At 42.6% G+C, this 15,764-nt stretch overlaps 2 protein-coding genes across 8 annotated transcripts in view; one reads left to right on the top strand and one right to left on the bottom strand.

The window, feature by feature from the left end:
- DCAF5 (DDB1 and CUL4 associated factor 5) overlaps positions 1 to 6,958 on the bottom strand; it is a 103,848-nt gene extending 96,890 nt beyond the window's left edge. For 3 of the 5 annotated variants that reach the window (XM_049612583.1, XM_049612584.1, XM_049612587.1), the window contains exon 1: positions 6,347 to 6,958. In XM_049612583.1, the coding sequence (XP_049468540.1) occupies positions 6,347 to 6,560 (214 nt within the window). In that variant the 5' untranslated portion in view covers positions 6,561 to 6,958. Of the gene's footprint in view, positions 1 to 5,993; positions 6,311 to 6,346 lie in introns of those variants that run through there. The other 2 variants (XM_049612585.1, XM_049612586.1) reach the window with 2 other exon arrangements.
- A 133-nt stretch (positions 6,959 to 7,091) lies between these two features.
- EXD2 (exonuclease 3'-5' domain containing 2) overlaps positions 7,092 to 15,764 on the top strand; it is a 96,455-nt gene continuing 87,782 nt past the window's right edge. For all 3 annotated transcript variants that reach the window (XM_049612597.1, XM_049612596.1, XM_049612594.1), the window contains exon 1: positions 7,092 to 7,266. The gene's annotated coding sequence lies outside the window, so the exon portion shown is untranslated. The remainder of the gene's footprint in view (positions 7,267 to 15,764) is intronic.

Below are 15,764 nucleotides of genomic sequence, written 5' to 3'. Positions count from 1 at the left end.
TTCACCATTATTTTTCTTTAAATTGACTTTTTAAAATTTAACCTCACTTTAAGCAATAAATTCGTTAAAAATGTTTTATACATGCTGGTTAACTTTTCCATATATAAAAATAAATGCACCATTAAAATGTAAATATTTATTCAAAGATCGCCTAAAATCAGCCTATATACCCACAGGGGCAAATAGTAACCTAACCCTTGTAAATTAAAATCAAAATTTTAAAGAAAAAAATCCAATAAAAAAGAAATGTAATTTCACATTCTCACAATAATCTAAGGGTTAATCCTAACAGATTAACATTCAGTTCTTTATCTCTAAGAGACAATACTTATGTGGGGTACCAAAAATTGAAAACAGAATCAATTCCTTCTTAACCTACATAATCTTCATTTGAATTAGGATTTTAGTTCCTTTAACCTTAAAAGGCTTTAATTCTACTCCTGGGTATCTAAATTCAGACTAAAACAGTAAGAAAAGCATGAGAACCATGAGAAACCATGAGAAAAAAAAGATTAAAATTAAGTGCTGTTTATTAACAATGGAAGCGCTCTTCATCTGTCTCAATGCATAAGAAGATAAATGCACTTTTTAACTTGTAATTCAGAAAGCAGCATCCATCCATGTTTCAAGCTTTACTGGTCAATAAAGTTTCCCTGATCTAAATGATTCCAACTGTACAATGAAAGCTATCAATAATCAGTGAATGAGTACATAACTTGTGGTCGCCAGGACACATAACTGAGGGCTACTGCTCTTTTTAGGAACTCTTAGTCATCAAAAACACGTTGGCATAAGTCAAGTTAATGATGATCCTTCAAACAATACAGAAGACGAAGACAACTTTCTGCTGTGATAATGTCTCATAAGACTGGTGGTCATTAGTTAGACCTCACTAGGTTACTTTATTTTTTTAATGTTTATTTATTTTTGAGAGAGAGGGAGAGAGACAGAGCACAAGTAGGGGAGGGGCAGAGAGAGAAGGAGACACAATCTGAAGCAGGCTCCAGGCTCTGAGCTGTCAGCACCGAGCCTGATGCAGGGCTTGAACTCACAAACCACGAGATCATGACCCGAGCCAAAGTTGGATGCTTAACCAACTGAGCCACCCAGGCCCGACCCCCCCCCCCCAATAGGTTATTTTCAAGCAGAAGTGACAAACCTGGGCATAATTCTAAATCTGCCAATCTTTGATAGATATCAATTAGCAGACTAAAGAACAAGTGGGAAAAATAACGTGCATCTATAAATATCCATGTTACTTTATACTTATGACACAATCTCTATAATTTATCATTGCAATGTCCTCCAAGGCCATCTCTATGATCCTTCTCTCTTTCCCACTAAAGCTCATAAGCAAGAGAATTATTTGCTATAGTAAGTACTGTAAAACATAGAAAAGTCAAGTATCAATTAAAGTATCATAAAGCAGAGAAGATTTTTTAAAAGAGCCATGCACTGTTACAAACAATAAGCAAATGTTCCTAAAGTGCAAGCTTGAGAGCATGGTTTATACCCAATTCATCATCTCTGTTTTCATTGCTTCTGCGTTATAAACTATGCACTCAAAAACTATTTGTTGAACTAATTAATAGACCAAAGAATAAAATATAACTCCTTCACAGCAATGGATTATCAGTAAACAGAAAAGCCTGGAAGAACATCCAAGAATTGATTCCCTATTCATCTTATCAAAATGTGTACGTACTCTGAAAGCTTTTTCAGGCCTATCACTGGTCATATTTCCCCTGATAAACTAACCACTGGACCAACAAATTAATTCTAATTAAACACCTGAGAAGTTCTAATAAAGTTAGACTTTATTCCACTGGCTAAAGCCAAACACCGTACCTGTAGATAACATGCTCTTAGATGAATTTATTTACAAAAAACTGATCCCAGAAAATTGACATAACAGGGAACTGGGACTGGGAATAAGGAAATGATCGAAGTAATAGGTTCAAATTAAGCATATGGTTATTATCACAGCTATTATTTGATGCTTAAAAACACGCTTTGATGACAATACTGGGGTTAAGCTTCTTTACATAGCATTTTTAACAGTGCATCTCATTGAGATCTTTCTCAATTTTTCACATTGTACAGTGCTTTGTGCAATAAATGTTAGATACTGAAAGTGTCAATCTCCCAAAAGCTTTTTGTGAGGTTCAAGCTTTTTGTGAGTTGCAGCAGTGGCAACCAGACCAAAAGCATGGGCTAGGCCTCTGTGCTAAGAACTTTACAAGTGTTATTTCATTTAATCCTCACCACAACCCTGTGGGGTATTACTGCCCTTACTGTATAGCTGAGGAAACAGACTAAGTGACTTATCAAAGGTTAGCAAGTAGTTGAATTGATATTCATCCCCAGGCAGCCTGATTCCATAATTCATGCTATTCATCTCTACCTAACCTATGATAATAAAATCAGAGACCTATGTGAAATGAAATAGGACTAAACAGTTATCTCAGTTATAAATATTATGACCAAGTAAATATAATTAAATGCCTTTCCATTCACAATTCCTACTGAACACTTCGAAACAGTACAGTTGCTGATGCTATTTGAAAAGCTTCTGAAGGCGCTTTTCCAACATGTATTTACTCATAAGCGTTAAGAAAGAGATCATAATCTCTCACTGAAACTCAAAACTTCATACTAATGGGCTATTAATCTGCTAGTTCTAAAGCTTCCAATGCCTTAAATATCAATTCAGGGAAAATAATATTATTAGATGCAACCAAAGACTTAAAGGGTAAACCCAGGCAGGATACCCCCTAAATATGTGTTTCAGCATAACTTCCTTGATGTTGGTAGGATCTCTTAGAAGTAGCACTTCAACATACACTGTGCCTTCTCATTCCATACCAAAGTCACAGCACTATCCCGTCTGCCCCATTTGCACATGTCCATTAACAATAGTCTAAGAACAAGTGTCAGCTAATAACGATACCAAAAGTTCCTAAATCCAAAACAGAAAGAAAACAAACTCACATTTTCTCTGAGAGGCCTGGCACTCTGTTTAGCACCCAACTAAACTTTACCTAATATAGTTCTCACAAAAGCCCTTCAGGTAAATGCTGGTATTCCCACTGCATACACCAGGAAACAGACTCAGAGAGGCTTAGGTCACACATTAAGTGACACAGCAGTGATTTCAACCATGTGTATGCTACACTACACTGCCTTACATGATATCACAGTTCACGCCTTTCTCTGATCAACAACAAAGAAAACTACTTTTTAGGTGAAAAGTACTTTAATGTTCTAAAACAGCAAAAAACCATCCTCCCACTTGTTGCTGTCACAGTCACACTTCCCAACAGACCATCTTTTCTCCTTCCTGATATTCTCTGGTTTACTCTTAATATCTGCTGGCATCATTGTGCCCTGGAAAAAGGGCTAGCTGTAGGAACAAAATAGCAATGAATGTATCCTTAACAAATAGCATTTTATAAGGCCATAGGAATCATACAAATATGTTTACCCTAGATCTAAGTTAATTCTACCAAACAGTATGTGTCAGTTACAAGAAACATGAGCCTGCCCAAACAATTAGGAAATGAAAACAGTGAACAAACTATGAATACACTATCATTTTAATCACCACTTTCTAAAGGCTTTAACCAATCCAAGATACAAGAACAAGGACAAAATGCATAAAGGTAATCTCATTACCATCCCAAAGTCTGGCCTCCTACCTACCACATTATTGTGAAACATTAGGGATAGATAGCATTAGCCTCAAAAACACTAAGAGCCCCTCCCCTCAGGTGTTAACTGAAGGACATGATAGATAAGAGAAAATGTAAACATGACACTTTAAATAGTTTTAAATCGAAGATTATTGAAGGACTTCCCAGAACAATATTTAATTAGCTTTAACAAGTTAAGGTGTATTTATGACTCCCAGAGGGGGGCTTCCTAATCTGAAGCAAACAGGAGGAATTTTCTGTTAGCATAAATTGTACTGATAATGGAAGGTGAATAGCTAAAAAGGCTTTTAACCAAAACTCTATGTTTAGGAAATAAATAAGGAAAGCTAAGTGTATCAGAGCTAAACTTGGAGGGGGGTGGGTAGTGGGGAGCCTGCTGCAAGGACTAGGAAGGAGGACAAGAGCAGATAAAAAGGAAACAGGAAGGACTGAGCTAGAGGAAGTGTGAGGGGAAGGAGGAGGAGTAAGGGGCAAAGAAGACTGAAACCCAGAAAGCACTGATGGAGATGGGCAACTCAGGCCTAGAAAAATAAGGAAATAAATGCCTAAACTAGGAGGTTTGCCATAGCCTGCTCTGTGGGAAGGACTCTCCTCTTCTACATACTAAAATTAAGATAAGGGAAACAAACTGGCCAAGACTAGAGAAAATAGGGTTCATTTAAGACATAGGGGAAGGTCCTGCACAAGGATAACTCCTTGAGAATGGAGGCAACATTTTGGTGTTTTTAAAAAAGTGTTAAAATGTGTGAATTGATAGCATGTGAATTATATCTTAATAAATCTTATTTTTTAACAGTGTTAAGCTGGGCAACGTAGGACTGTACTCACGACTTAATTACCATGATTAGTTGGGCCTATAAAAGAGTACCCCCAAAATTCCCTCACCCAGGAGGGAGAGTTTACTTGTGTCTGGGAACATGTCTGTTGGAAAACATCAGTCTGGAAAGGGGACTAGAATATAACGAATACAGGAGGAAAAAAAAAACCAACCCTGTGAGCTCTTTAGAGATCTTCCCCACTTTTGCCCTTGGAATTTTTGGCAGTATCGGGGAAGGAAGCTTTTGTTTGGGGTATGCCTTGAAGTGGAATATCAGGTTTCTTCAAGGGATGATCTAAGGTTAAACTCTACCTAGTCAAAGAGAAAACGATCTGGGGTGGAAAAGTCAAGTCAGTTCTGGAGAAACCCCAGAAGGTTTATCGCGAAAATGATCACACGAGTCTTCTCTCTGCTACCCCTAAATTGGACTGCACGCCTGTGTCACTTCCGACTGTTACTCGCGAAGACGACGGATGCTTTGCTATGATCCCAGAAGTTTCTGGCCAGCTGCCCACTGACGTAAATTAGAAAACCATTCGGGGACCGGCCTGGGTGAAGCGAAGCGCCACGTCCAGCGCGGGGCTCCCGCTTCCTCCCTCTCAATGCAGGAAAAGGGACGGAGTAGGGGAGAAGGCGAGCGGAACGCCAGATCCGCCGTCTTCGCCCGTTTTCGGGGAGGCCCCCCCCGCCCCCCGCAGCGGACCCATCCCCACTCGCCCGCCTAGGCCCCGAGACCCCCCGGAGGAGGGCGGCGGCGGCGAACTCCCCCGCGGGCAGCAGGCGCACCTCCCCCGGGGCAGCTGTCGCCGCGGCCCGCCCGGCCCGGGCCTCCCCGGGAGCAATAGGCTATCGATTCAGCTGCCTGTCGCTAGGAGCCCCGGGAGAGCGAGGCCTACACCGCCCGGCCGGAGCCCCGGCCTCGATTTCGCCACTTTCCCCACACCGGAGGGGGAGCCCGGGGGCAGCGCAGCCCAGCCCAGCTGGGCGGGAGGGAGGAGGTGCGGAGACCACCTGCAACGGTAGCCGCGGGCAAAGGGGGTGCGGGCGTGGGGCTGCAGCCAACAAGTCTCCCAGGGTCGCCCACCCACCACCCCCAGCCTCACAAGTTGCGCATTCAAGTTCAGACGGGTGCCCCTCAGCCTCCAGAGTCCTTGGCACTGCCCACACCATAAGAAAAACACGACGCGGAAGAGGCCACCACAGCGGAGGGAGATGGGGCCGGGCCCCTCAGGGCGTCGAGGGGGCGGCCAACAGCCACCCGCCCGCCCGGCTCCTCTCCTCGCTCACCCAGCCAGCCCCCGAGTCGCGGCCCGCGACCCCTGGGCGGCCAGCCCTGTCATCGCCCGGCCCCCTGGCCCCCAGGCCCCTTCTCCCGGACGCCGGCGCCAGGGACTCGAGCTCCCCCTGGCCTCCGGCGCGCCTCGGCCTCCTCCCCCTCCGAATCCCCAAAATGCCCCCCGCACCTTTTAAAGTACACCGAGGAAGAGTTTCCCATCAAACTTTGTCAGGCGGTAGTCTCGCCCCCTCCCCGACCCACGCTTCCAGGGCAGTCATCAGGAGAGACCACTTTACACTTGGGATAAAGCGAATTAAGGACCTGTCAACCATTTTAGGTCTTTTTTACAGAAGACATCCTCTCCCTCCCCACCCTCCCCCTGCAAGGGTTTGAATTTGACACCAAACCTTCCCACCGCAGAAGGGGGGTTGAGGAGGGAGGGGGTGGGGACGGAGGGCAGAAGGAGGGTAGCGAGGGAGAGCGAAAGGGGAGGGTGGAGAGGGGCCGGGAGGCGCGGGGCGGGGAAGGGGGTTGATTTACCTGAGACCAGCCACTGGCCTCCATTGTTGGAGAATTCAATGGCATTGACACAGCCGAAGTGGCCGAGGAGGTCCTTCTTGTAGAGGTTTCTGCAGCCCCGCAGGCGTCTCCTCTGAAAGTCCTGAGTGAGCAGGGGGTCCCCATGCAAGCCCCGCTGGGACAAGAAGCCCACCACTGACCTCATGCTGCCCCCCAGGCCAGCTCTCCTCTTCATGCTGGAACCGCCGCCGCCGCCGCTCGCGCCGCCGCCCCTCCCTCGGCCTCACGCGCGGCCGCCGCTCTCCCCCCACCCAGCCCTCCCCCCGCGCTGCGATCCGGATGGTTCTTTAACCAGCCATGGCAGACGGAGCGAGGTGTGCAGACACTCGGTGGCGTTCGCGGCTTCCAGAGGGTCCCCTCCCTCCCTTTCCCCCCCTAGGCTCCTCCCTCTCCTTCTCCGCCTCCTCCAGCAGCTGATCCTCAGCTGCGGCCGCGCTTCCGCGCCGCGCGGCCCTTCCGCCGGCGGCCGGTGCCGGGAGAACGCGAGTGGCGGCTGCCCCTCCCCCGCCGCGGGCTGCTGGCCGGAAGAACGCGGGGGGCTGGCCTGGAGACCGCGGGCGGCGGCGCGGCTTTCCCGCCCCAGCTCCTCCCCGCGCTGCGCCCCCTGAGCGGCCGCACTCTGTGAAGTTGAGGGCGCGTAACAAACGGAGCGGCCGCGGGGCTGCGGGCTCGCCTTCCTCCCCTGGTGGCCGGCACTCCTTCGCCGCCGGCGGGCCCGGCTCCGGGACGAGGTCGGCTGCCCGCTCTTTTTTTCCGGTGGGGAAAATGCAGCCCGGAGTGGCAGACGGGCTCTGGTCGCCCTCCCTCGGTTCGTCTCATCCTGGGGCCGCCCGAACCCTGTCCAAGGGAAGGGAACCAGGAGTTAGGACTGGACACTTGGGGTAAGGCCGCTTGGGGGTTTTGTGAGCGCACCCGTCCCTCCCCCACCAAGTAAATTTTTAACACTGCCCACCCCCACCTCCACCCCAGTGCAGTTCTCCCTTCCCTCAGCCATTCAGTAAAAAGGCTATCGGTCTGGTAGATATAATAATAGATAATAATAGAGCGGTATATGGGAAAGGGGGGCGGGTCCTAATACATGGGGCGAAAATTGCCCAAACTGAGTTGAGAAGCTCTGAGACACAAAGTACTGTCCATGAGTTCCAGGTACATTCGCAAGATGCAAGAAGCATTATTCGAAAATAGCAACATCCGTTATTTAATTGGGTGCAGTGAGCTCCTCTTCAAGGTCTTGAGCGTAGAGCTCTGAGGCTGTACAGCTGTTAACCTGCAGCTACGTTCCAGGCCAGAAGTAGCTGCACTTCAGCAGGTGGGGAGCCTCCCTCCGCGCGTTGACCCCAGTGAGGAGACTGAGTGTTAAGTGCTTTGGAATTCTACCAGATACAGTAAAATCCCCCTGTCAGTGTATTGTACTTTTCCTAGAACCTATCCCCTGTCGTTAAAATAAACCATGGTGAGCTACTAAAATAGGCAGGTGTCCTTTTCGCCCTTCCAATTTAGCAGGAATTCCATCCTCTGTATCAGAGATAGCGCATGGGCAGTTGAGCGCACGCAGCCATGAAAGGTGGACCGACACCCCATCAAGCAAAATCACCTACTTCTATTTTTTGCAATAAGTAATTATACCAATAACAAATATGCGAGTAAGTTAAAGGTCAACGTTTTAACAAATGTTGCTGAACTTAGAAATTCACCAAATCTCAGAAATCATGGTTCTAATGGAATATGATTTTCCTAAACAGGACAATGTGTAGTGCTTTCTGTTTTAAAAAGTTTTGTTCTCCGGATGCTTCATAGTGTTTATGCATTATAGTAGCCCCATAAAGATCAGTAACAGTATGTATACCAACTTGATTAATGATGTTTTAGCACCCAATATCTTTTCTTCATAGCAATATCATAACGTAATTAAACACGTATTTGTGTGATTTTAGCAGAGCATCCCCAACTCTGCTGTAAGCTGAGAGCAGGAACCATGTCTGTCTGCTTACCCGTGTGTGTCCAGAGCCAGCACGGGCTGGCACTTAGGGGCCACTTGAATATTTGTTGGATATTTGAATGAACTTAGGGAGTGAGGAAGAATCTGGAGGGGAAGGTAATGACTTCAGTTTTGGAAGGATTGAGTTTAAGATATCTATGCTTCATTGCAGTGGAGATGATTTCAAGGCCAGTTTCCCATCTCACTGTTCCTTTGCCTGGCATACTCAATCCACAGTTTCAAAAGCAGGAGTCATCTGGCACCTTCCAGATTAATGAGACATCACTTATACCTACCTTATTTGCTTGGGATGGAGAAGATGGACACAGTAATGATGTGGTTGAAGTGGCCTTTACTGTGGCGATATATGACACACTCTCCTCTCCCCTCTTAGGCATATATCTCCTCTCCACAACTTTAAATGTGACTTGCTTTTCCCCAATCCCTGGAATAACTGTCCCATTTACCACAGCCTAAAAATAGACCAGAATCTGATCACAAGCCAGCCCAATTCTAGGACTTTGCTAGAAACTTCCTTAACTGTTCAGTGACCAACCAGGACAGAAATGTAGGACCACTCAGTCTGTTTATTTCCTACTGCTAGTCTGGGCAGCCTTTTGTAAGGAGAATGCATAAAATCTCTCTCCCTCTTTTCCCATAATTGGGGTTGCCAGATAAAATGCAGGATGCCCAGTTCAGTATGAATTCAGATAAACAATGAATATTTTCTTAGCATATGTTTTTCCTATGCAATTTTTAGGATACACTTATACTAAATTATTCATTGTTTATCTGAAATTCAAATAGAATTGGAGCATCCTGTATCTTTTGTTAAATGTGGCAGTTCTACCTATAATACAGCCCAGCTTCAAAAGATCAAGCCCCACGATATCTATTTGCTTTTATTAAGAATTTAACATAGTCTCTTGTGTCATTTATTGCAAACTAATAATATCGTACGTAACTATATAACATTTAATCAACTACAGTGACCATATGAGCTTGCCCTTTCTGATATAGGCATTCATTGTGAAAAGTCCAGTGTACTTAGCTCAAAAATAGCAAATGAAATTGGACTTTTGAATAATCTAACCACTGCATAGAATACGCAGTGAAAAAGGAAGAAGAGTGAAAAATTCTTATTTTTCTTACCTAGGCTCAGAACCGCCTGTATATTGACACTGTTTTGAATTTCATTCTAGAAAAATGCTGTTTTGAAAATTCATTCTGAAAAAATCTAGATATGGGAATTACTTAACATGGGAACCCTTACCCTTTGCTCCATCCACCATGGGTTGAATATTGATCAAACATAGAGTTCCCAGAAATTCATTTGTTCTTTGATTTCTATTTTGTTTGGTCGTGATTATCACTGAAGGAGGAGTAAAGAATCTTGAAAAACTGACTAGATGCTAAGGAAATGCTCAAACATTAGAAATTGTTTAGGGGTAATCTGGATGGCTCAATGAGTGGAACATACAACTCTTGATCTTGGGGTTAAGTTCAAGCCCCACATTGGGTGTAGAGATTATGTAAAAAAATTTTAAAAAAGAAATTGTTAAAAAAAACAACTAAGAAAATACTAAGACCCTTCTCACACGTTTACTAAATTTTAGCATATTAAGAGCTACATATGGAATCTACCATCCTCAGAAATGTTTCACTTAAAACATTTTTAATTCTAGGGGCATCAGGGTGGCTCAGTTGGTTAAGCGTCCAACTCTTGATTTTGGCTCAGGTCATGATCTCATGGTTCCTGAGATCAAGCCCAGGGCCGGGCTCTGCACTGAGAGTGGAGCCTGCTTGGTATTCTCTCTCACTCTCTCTTGCTCTCTCTCTCTCTCCTTCAGCTACCCCCGCCCCCAGCCATTCACACGCACGTACATGCATGCTCTCTCTAAATAAGTAACCATTTAAAAAACATTCTCAACTCTAAAGTAAGATAAACTGCTACTCATAGATAAGAGATATTAACTCAGACAAAGATCAACGTCTTAACTATACATATAATTTGACTTTCAAATTTTAAAGGATGTTATTTATTGGTCATTTCAAATAGACAGCAGTCAATTTTCATTTTGAAAAAAAAATCTATTTAAATACAAATTCTTCCAACAAGATGTATAGAATCAGAGGATATTGTTTTATAGTTTTTGTTCTTGCATTTAAGTCTATGATCCATTTTAAGTTCATTTTTGTTCATACAGTGTGAGGTCAGGGTCTACGTTTGTTCTTTGGCATGCGAACATCCAGTTGTCCTACCACCATTTTTCTAAAAAGACTGTTCTTGCCTCATCAAATTGCTAGTGTACAGAAATGCAAGGGATGCCTGGGTGGCTCAGTCGGTTAAGCGTCTGACTTCGGTTCAGGTCATGATCTCATGGTTTGTGAGCCTGAGCCCCAGGTGGGGCTCTGTGCTGACAGCTCAGAGACTAGAGCCTGTTTTGAATTCTGTGTCTCCTTCTCTCTTTGCCCCTCCCCCACATGTGTGCTGTCTCTCTCTCTCTCTCTCTCTCAAAAATAAATAAAAATGTAAAAAAATATTAGAAATGCAATAGGTTTTTATATATTGACCTTGTATCATTCAAACCTGCTTAACCAATTTATTAGCTCTAAAGTTTTGTGTATGTTTCTCAAATTTTTTATATACAAGATCATCTTATAGACTCCTAGAAATCCAGATGCCTTTTATTTCTTTTTCTTACCCAACTGACTTGGCCAGAACCTCTATACAATGTTGAATAGAAGTAGTAATAACGGACATCTTGTCTTACTCCTGATATTAGGGCGAAAGATTTCATCTTTTAGTCACCCCCAAATAATACTATGTTAGCTGTAGGTATCACGTGATTCCCTTATCAGGTTGCAGGAGTTCCTTTTTATTCCAAATTGTAGAATGTTTTTTTGTCATGAAAGGGTGTTAGATTTTGTCAAATGCTTTTTCTTTGTTCATTGAGATGATCATATGGTTTTGTCCTTTGCTACATTATGTTGATTGATTTTGTTAAACCAATCTTCCATTCCCTATTTGGTCATCATATTTAATCCTTTATATTCATTGCTGGATTCACCTTGCTAGTATTTTTTTTTTTTTTTTAAAGATAAAGGGTGTGTGTGCTAGCAAGCTGGGGGAAGGGCAGAGGGAGTAGGAGAGAGAGAATCTTTTTTTTTTAATGTTTTTAATGTTTTTATTTATTTTTGAGAGAGAGAGAGAGTGCAGGAGCAGGGGAGGGGCAGAGAGAGAGGGAGACATAGAATCTGAAGTAGGCTCCAGGCTCTGAGCTGTCAGCACAGAGCCTGACGTGGGGCTTGAACTCACAAGCCATGAGATCATGACCTGAGCCGGAGTCAGCTGAGCCACCCAGGCAGGCACCCCAAGAGAATATTAAGCTGGTTCCAGGCCCAGCTCAGAGCCCTTAGTGGCCACAGTGATAGCAGCGGGCTTGATCTCACAACTGTGACATCATGACCTGAGCCAAAATCAAAAGTTGGACACTTAACCTACAAAGCCACCCAGGTGGCCCTGGTCTTTGGTTTTCTTAGGATATCTTTGTCTGGTTTGGGATCAGGGCCTCATAAAAGGAGCCAGGAAGTCCATTCTCTATTTGTGGGAAGAGTCTGTGAAGGGTTAGCATTAACCTTTTTGAAACATTTAGTAGTGGTGCACCTGGCCAGCTTAGTCAGTAGAGCATGGGACTCTTGCTCTCAGGGTCATGAGTTTAAGCCCACGTTGGGGGGTAGAGTTTACTTAAAAAAAAAAAAAAAGAAGATAAAGCTTTTTTTTTTTTTTTTTTTAAATAAACTTTTGGTAGAATTTACTAGGGACATCACCTCACCTAGGCTTTTCTTTGTGGGAAGGTTTTGATTACTGCTTTAATGTCTTCACGTGTTACAGTTTTATTCAGATGTTCTGTTTCTTTTTGATTCAGTTTTGGTAGTTTGTGTGCTTCAAGGAATTCACCTAGGTTATTCAAGTTGTTGGCATTTTGATAATACTCCCTTATAATTTTTTTCTTTCTGTTGGTAGTAATATCAGCTCTTTCATTCTTAATTCTAGTAATTTGGATTTTCCATCTCTTTTTTTTTTCTTGGTCTAGATAAAGACTTGTCAATTTTGTTGATATTTTCAAAGCACCAACATTTGGTTTTGTTTATTGTTTTTCTTCTCTTTTTCATTTATTTTTTCTGTGGTCTTTATAATTTACTTCCTTCTGCTTGCTTTGGGTTTAGTCTTTTTCTAATTTTTTAAGTTGGAAGCCTGTTACATATTTGAGATCTTTTTGATATAGATGTTTACAGCTTTTCATTTCTCTTTTTTTTTTAATATTTATTTTTGAGGGACAGAGAGACAGACAGGGTGCGAGCAGGGGAGGGGCAGAGAGAGAGGGAGACACAGAATCCAAAGCAGGCTCCATGCTCTGAGCTGTCAGCACAGAGTCTGATGCAGAGATCATGACCTGAGCCGAAGTCGGATGTTCAACCGACTGAGCCACCCAGGCACCCCTATTTCTTTCATTTCTCTTTAAGCACTATTTTAACTGCATCCTGTACATTTTTGTATGTTGTCTATTTTCATTCATCTTAAGGTGTTTGCTAATTTCCCTTATAATTTCCTCCATGACACACTGGTTATTTGAGAGTGTTTATTTTCCACATATTTGCAAATTTCCCAAATTTCCTTCTGTTCATTGATTTCTAATTCTTTTTTTAAAGGGGGGATTTTTCACAGGTCTTGAAATGAATTCCCAGGCTGTGTAGTAATTGAATTCAGTAAAGTTAGAATATTACTTGTTATTAGAATTTTCAAATCATATTCCAACTTACTTTCCAGATGTTTGGTTCAAGTTTGCCGTGCATAATTCTTTATGGTGAATGAAGTCTAGTTTGAAATAAACTTTATGGAGTGAAAGTGCACAGAAATTCTCAATGGCCAGGATTATTCAGTGACATTTTCTGTGATATTCTATACTAACCATCTGCGTTTTGTATATTTGAAGTTTCCTTGACAAAATCATCATGAGCCAGCTGCTTTTACTTTTATTTTTAATTATTTTTAATTTTAGGCTTCCATATGAATAGCCCCTAGTGAGTGGTATGAGAAACTGTTAAAAATAGTTATTGTGTATTGCAATAGGTATGTGGTCATATAGCCAAGATTTCTTTTCCAGAGATGGTCCCATGGATTTATAATGTTTACTGAGCATTTTTAGTGTTCAAATACCATTTGGAAAATAAAATTGGGCAATTCCCCTTCCCCAAAGTAAAGTATGCCCAAGGAGAAAAAAGGAGATTCTCTGGTACAGAAGTCAAATTTAAATTGCCTTTATGGATTCAGTGGTAATCAAAGACAGGCTGCTGGAAAATGAACTGACAACAGCGTGTGTTTATGAAATGTTTCCCCCTTCCTTCTGAATAAACTACATGAACATAATTAACGTTCTTAACTACAGATCCCATTTAAGTTGGAGCTGGTGATGAGTTTGCTGGAAGATAATTATTATTCAAATCACAAAATGATAAAACTTATGGGATCTCAGAAATCACCTGGTCAAATCCCTTCACCATCCAAAGTTTGTTTGGGTCACCATTGAATCTACAGCATGAAGAAGAGTTCCTGGCTCACTAGTAGTTGGATGAAGGAATCTTCCTGAAATGCTCCTGCTCAAGACTCTCCCTTTTCTCTTTCATGCCAGGTCCAGACTCCTTTATCTGCCTGTGAAGTCCCTCTGTGATATGTCTCAGCCAAATCTGTAACTAGATTTCCTGTTACTGTTCATCACATACCAACTACTTCCCTATATACCTCCACGTACTCTCGACAATCCTTTACGTATCTTGAGGTCCACTTCATCCATCCAAATTCTATATATCTGTGAATCCCTTCTCTGATAAATCTAACCCATATTAGTTTGGGTTTTTTTTTTCCTCCTAAGATTCTGGTCATGCTTACATTAGCATCACAGTTTACCCTTTAAATGTTTAACATCTCTATGTCCCTATGTAGTTTTTAAAAGTACCTAACGCACATTTCTTTTAGCCTTCTAACAATCCTGTGCAGTTGGACATGAATTAATTATTCATTCATTCGAGAAATGTTCATTGAACATTCACGGTGTGCCACTGCCCTGGGTAGGCATAAAGGATATAATAGCAAAAAAGAAGAACCAATGTTCAAAGTACTTACAGGACAGAAACAGACTCTAATCAGATAATCAGGCAGTAAATGTAAGATTACAACAATAACAATTGCTAACATCTACTGGACATTTATTATGTGGCTGGCACTGTTCTGAGTCTTTTACAGACTCATTTAATTTTCTCAACCACCCTGGGAAGAAAGTACTATTGTTCCATTTTGCATGTAAGGAAAATAACAGTTGTGGTACATGAAAGTATGTGATGCCTCAGTTTCCACGTGCATTCAATGGAGTTGTTATGATAAATAAATTCTTATTGGTAGAGCCCTTAGATCAGTGTCCAATTTGTATTAAACATGACTGAGTATTAGCTATGATGATGATGGCATTGAGAGATTAAAAGAGGGAATCCTATCAGAGACATTAAAGAGAATCCTATCAGAGACATTGAAGAGAGCTGTAATCTAAAGGACAGGTAGGTGTGAATGAGACCAAGTGGATGGTTGGGGGAGGGAGGTGCTCCAAGCAAAGGTTACAGCACATGCAAAGGCTGTGTGTGTGGAGAAACCTAGAAGGCCCGTGTGACTGAAGGTGGGATGGGGACATGGTATCAGGTGAGGGTGAAGTTAGATAGCTGCTAGATTCTGCAAGGACCTGGCCCTATTAAAGACTTCAGTCTTTAAAAGTCACTGAAGGCTCTTTAACAGGGGGCTTATATGATCAAACATGCATTTTATAAGATTACTTTGACTGCTGTAAGAAGAAAGGATTGGGAGTGGATTGAAGTAGATGACTAAGAAGTTTTACAGTAATACAGGGGAGAAAATATGGTAGCTTAGACAAGACTACTAAAAGTGGAGTTGGAGAGAAGTAGACGGATTTAATATAAAAAGAATCTGGTGATGGATTCGAGAGAGTGGGGGATGAGAGGCAAGACATTAGGGAAATGCCTAGGTATTTAGAACCCCTGGAAAAAGCTGTTTTGAGGGGGAAACCATGAGTTCAGTTACATACATATTGAATTTGAGGTACCTCTGAGACTTCCAATAAAAATTGATAGTAGCCTGAGCTCAAATGCACGATCAAGGCTGGAGTTGTTGACGTGGAGGTGGTGGTAAAGTCTTAGGCATGGACAAGAATATTCAGGAGTGATACCAAGTGGGAAGAAGAGAGAAGGCTTAGTATTGAGACGTTTGGGTTTAATGCCTGGGTAGAGGAGGATATACTTGCAAGGAGGATATACTAGCCAGAAGTATAAAAAAAA

The sequence above is a fragment of the Panthera uncia genome, assembly GCF_023721935.1.
Source record: "Panthera uncia isolate 11264 chromosome B3 unlocalized genomic scaffold, Puncia_PCG_1.0 HiC_scaffold_1, whole genome shotgun sequence".
Taxonomy (NCBI): Eukaryota; Metazoa; Chordata; class Mammalia; order Carnivora; family Felidae; genus Panthera; species Panthera uncia.
This window is presented reverse-complemented; position numbering and strand designations above follow the sequence as displayed.